The sequence below is a fragment of the Monopterus albus genome, unplaced genomic scaffold, assembly GCF_001952655.1.
Source record: "Monopterus albus unplaced genomic scaffold, M_albus_1.0 scaffold497.1, whole genome shotgun sequence".
Classification (NCBI taxonomy): domain Eukaryota; kingdom Metazoa; phylum Chordata; class Actinopteri; order Synbranchiformes; family Synbranchidae; genus Monopterus; species Monopterus albus.
Window position 1 is genome coordinate 95,276 of NW_018128377.1, and position 4,547 is coordinate 99,822.

Here is a 4,547-nt window from a genome sequence, read left to right on the forward strand (position 1 = left end):
ACATTCAGCAACAGTAGAACAAGCAAAGAGGAAAAATTAAGTCAGCAAACTACAGGATCCTCTGTTATATGTGATTCTCCTCTCTTTGCTCTATCATTTCCAGTCACCTCTCTACTGCACACTTTTAAATAAAGTGGCCATTAACTCTCTCAACATATGTATGGCATATGAGTATTGTACTCTTAAGACAGTCTTGGACAATCCAAATATACAGTATGTATACTGAAAAGGTAATGAGGCATAATTGCTAAAGATGCAGCAATCGATCGGTGGAGATTAGTATTCAAAGTGATCAGTCGGTCACTGGTCAAGGCCGATCACTCTGAGATTTCTGATTTTGTGCTGATCAGACATAGCAGCATGACAGTTCACGTTGTGCATGCAGTGGCACAGACCAAAAGTGTAGCATGTGCAGCACGTAGCATCTCATGTGCACCCTGAGCAAGACTCATGCTTGTGTCTATACCAGGCACTTGCATATTGGAAGCCCCTAGTGTACAAAATGGGCACAGGGAAGTTACAGAAACACTTTGGAGGAAGAAAACTACATTCAAATCTCTGACAAATAGTACACAGTGAGGGAATTACTGGCTACACATGAAATGTATGTACTGTATATGTACAGTGTATCCAGTATGTGGTAAAACACAGCAAATACAAACTATAGACACAAGAACTGTGTGCTCAGACATTTTCTGTTTCTATTACCTGTTGCACCTGTTTATATTTGGAGAAGTATAATTATTTCAATTAACTTTTCATTGGAGGTTTGTAAAAAAAAAAGAGTGAGAATGAAATGTAAAACTTTATTACAATGTTTTATTTTTATTACAATTTAAAGAAAAGTTACAAAAATGTCTATGTATGCTGTCAATTAGTTCTTAGAATGAAAGAAAATCAGAATCTGCAGGTCCGACTCAGAAAGACATCAGAAATTGGAATCTGCCCAGAAAATTGCAATCAGTGCTTCTATACTAATTGCTTTATTTCTACTAAATACTATCACATCCTCTAAGCCTGCCCTTCACTCATACGGCCTAAAAGGTGCACATCTGTTGTTTGTAATAGTTTGTTTTGCTCAGAAAGAAACATCTTTGCATTTGTTATGAATAGTTTGCAGTCTCATTGTAGCAAACCACAAAGTCATCATAAAATGTTTGTATTTTTGATTTTTCATTCTGTCAGAGTTTGGGAGTGAAAGAAGTGCCCCATTTTGTGGTGGATCTAAGTCAAGCTGTTCAGCAAGACAAAGCCGAAATTAAACATTCATCTGCAACCATATCAGCTGTCATTACCATGATAAATACAATTGCAAATGTTTCCACTGCAGTTAATGTTACTGTCATGCAGGTAAGTTAAACATTCCACTTTGTAGCCTTTTAAGAACTGATATGAATGCTATCACAAAAAAATGTATTTTATGACTTTTTGATGAGATTGTACTCTCACAATAAAATTTTTCTTTTATCTGCAGGATATCCTAGAAACTGTTGATGTCATTATTGGTAATGATACAAGAGAGTCCTGGGTAGTTCTGAATGCAAATAAAACCCACAATTCCAGTTCAGCATTGCTGGGTTCAATGGAGACTCTCTCTAATGAGTTAGTTGGTGAGTTTGACATCAAGACTCAATGGATCGTGCTCAACAGGACCTCATTCAGTAACTCCTTCAGGGCAGACCTGAATTCAGTTACTATAAACATTCCAAACACCAACATTACCAATGCCATTATTACCACCATCACTTTTTTCACCCTTAATAATGTTATGCCAGCACGGAATTCCACATTTAACACCAGCCTCTTCAACATCACCACCGATGTAACTGACAATGGTAACACCATCAATGCTGCTGTGGTGCTTGTCAAAATAAATGCAACAATTCAGAATGTCACTCTGAGCTATGAAAAGCTGAACAACTCCCTGACATGGAGCCCACAGTGTGTCTTCTGGAACTTCACACTCTTTGATCAACTCGGTGCCTGGGATGATACAGGGTGTAAGTTTGTTTCTGACATAAACAATAATGTGACCTGCACCTGCAACCACATCACCTCCTTTTCACTTCTGATGGCAACAGATGTCCCTCCACCACTGAGAGAAGCCTTGGATATAATCACTTATATTGGAGTTGGGATATCTCTGGGAAGCCTAGTTATATGTCTCATTATTGAAGGCTGTGTTTGGAAAGCCCTTACCAAAAACACCACTGCCTTCATGCATCATGTTTCCATCATTAACACCGCCCTGTCTCTGCTGATCACTGACATCTGTTTCATCATTGGTGCCGCTATTGCTAAGAATCCCCTTGAAAACCCAGGGGAGGACTATAACGTTCCACTTGGACCATGTAGTGCAGCAACATTTTTTATGCACCTTTTCTACCTTGCTCTGTTCTTTTGGATGCTTGTGTCAGGCCTTCTGCTCTTATACCGGACAGTCATGGTCTTCTCCCACATGTCCAAAGCAACCATGTTGGCCATTAGCTTTAGTTTAGGCTATGGCTGCCCTCTGATTATAGCTGTTATCACTGTTGCTGCCACGGCACCAGGAAAAGGATACATCAGGAAAACCAAGGCGTGCTGGCTCAACTGGGCAGAGACAATGGCCCTGCTTGCCTTGGTGATTCCTGCCTTGACCATCGTTTTCATCAACATTTTAATTGTAATTGTTGTCATATACAAAATACTGAGAAGAGGTGTGGGAGATACGTTCAACTCACTACAGGTATTTGCACCTGTTATCTGACATATAAGGCTGTAGGGGAGATCCAGGTCAAAAGTAGGTCAAAAGTACCACTTTTTGCACTTTTGTGAACAAGTGTACCACCATGAAGTAATTCTTCTTTAAATCTCACAACTGCACTTTCGTCCCTACTTTTTGGGTCAAAAGTACATTGGCCGCAGGTGAAAAGTATTGTCTGTCAAAAAAGCAAAGAAATTGTAATGTAAGCATATAGAGTCATGGCCAAAAATATTGGCACCCCTGCATTTCTGTCAGATAACTCACCACTTCTCCCAGTCTTTAGTATTCTCATGTATATTTTTTTCTTTGCATTGGAACAACACAAAAAGAGGAAAAAAAGCCAAATCTGATACATTCCACACAGAATTCCAAAAATGAACTGGACATAATTATTGACACCTTTTTTCAAAATAATCAAATAGTTATATTTCAAGCATGTGATGCTCTAATTTGTAATGAAACTTACTTGTAGCAATCAGTAGGCAATATAGAAATCACACTTGTAACCAATTAAAATGGGACATAGGAATACCAACAAATTTGTGATTGCAACAATTTTCTGGGAGAAGGTAGGTAGGTAGGTAAGTATTTTATTGATCCCTCAATGGGGAAATTTCAGTGTTTCAGCAGCAATGGAGAACAAACAACATAACACCATGAGAACAAGCACCGCACACATATCCTGATAAAAAAATTCCAAGTACTCAAAAAATAGACAGAATCAAGTATTTAATTAATCAAGAACAGAATTTACATATGTGCATATTAACCATGCATTTTACCCCAGGATTTGAGTATTGAAGTGGTGTGTTATCTGACAGAACTGCAGGGGTGCAAGGATTTTTGGCCATGACTGTAGTATTTCTGTTATGCAGATGTGTGCCCAAGTGCATTTTTAATATTTCAAGTAAAATATTCCATCTTCAAAACTTAAGTATCTAGCTAGCTAGCATTATCTAGTATCGATGCTGTTTAGCAACAGCAATACTTTATGTGCATTACATTACCTAGTAATACCTATGCATTACACAGCCATGGCAGCAGGCAAAGCCTACTTTGCCGCTGCTGCCCTTGCTAAACTCCCCCGTTCACCTCCACAGCTGCTATAAGGAAAACTTTGTGGGTTTTTCATCCATCTATCCATCTTCCTCCGCTTATCCGGAACCGGGTCGTGGGGGCAGCAGTCTAAGCAAAGATGCCCAGACTTCCCTCTCCCCAGACACTTCCTCCAGCTCCTCCGGGGGGATACCGAGGTGTTCCCAGGCCAGTCGAGAGATGTAGTCGCGCCAGCGTGTCCAGGGTCTTCCCCAGGGCCTCCTCCAGGAACACTTCCCCAGGAAGGGATCCAAAACAGATGCCCAAGCCACCTTAGCTGGCTCCTCTCGATGTGGAGGAGCAGCGGTTCTCTCTCTGAGCTCTTCCCAGGTGACTGAGCTCCTCACCCTATCTCTAAAGGTGTGCCCGGCCACCCTGCAGAGGAAGCTCATTTCGGCCACCTGTATCTGGGATCTTGCCCTTTCGGTCATGACCATAGGTGAGAGTCAGAACGTAGATCAACGGGTAAATCGAGAGCTTCGCCTTACAGCTCAGCTCCTTCTTCACCACGACAGACTGGTACATCGACTGCATTACTGCAGAAGCTGCACCAATCCGCTTGTCAATTTCCCGTTCCATCCTTCCTTCACTTCACTTGAGGCAGGAACTCCCCACCAACCCAAAAGGAACAAGCCACCCTTTTCCAACTGAGAACCATGGCCTCGGACTTGGAGGTGCTGATTCTCATCCCAGCTGCTTCACACTC

General features: G+C 41.2%; 1 protein-coding gene across 1 annotated transcript in view; it reads left to right on the plus strand.

Moving 5' to 3' along the window:
- LOC109952788 (adhesion G protein-coupled receptor F5-like) overlaps window positions 1–2,749 on the plus strand; it is a 21,692-nt gene extending 18,943 nt beyond the window's left edge. The window contains exons 10-11 of the mRNA XM_020588037.1: window positions 1,186–1,350; window positions 1,475–2,749. Of these exons, the coding sequence (XP_020443693.1) occupies window positions 1,186–1,350; window positions 1,475–2,749 (1,440 nt within the window). The remainder of the gene's footprint in view (window positions 1–1,185; window positions 1,351–1,474) is intronic.
- Window positions 2,750–4,547: the final 1,798 nt, after the last annotated feature.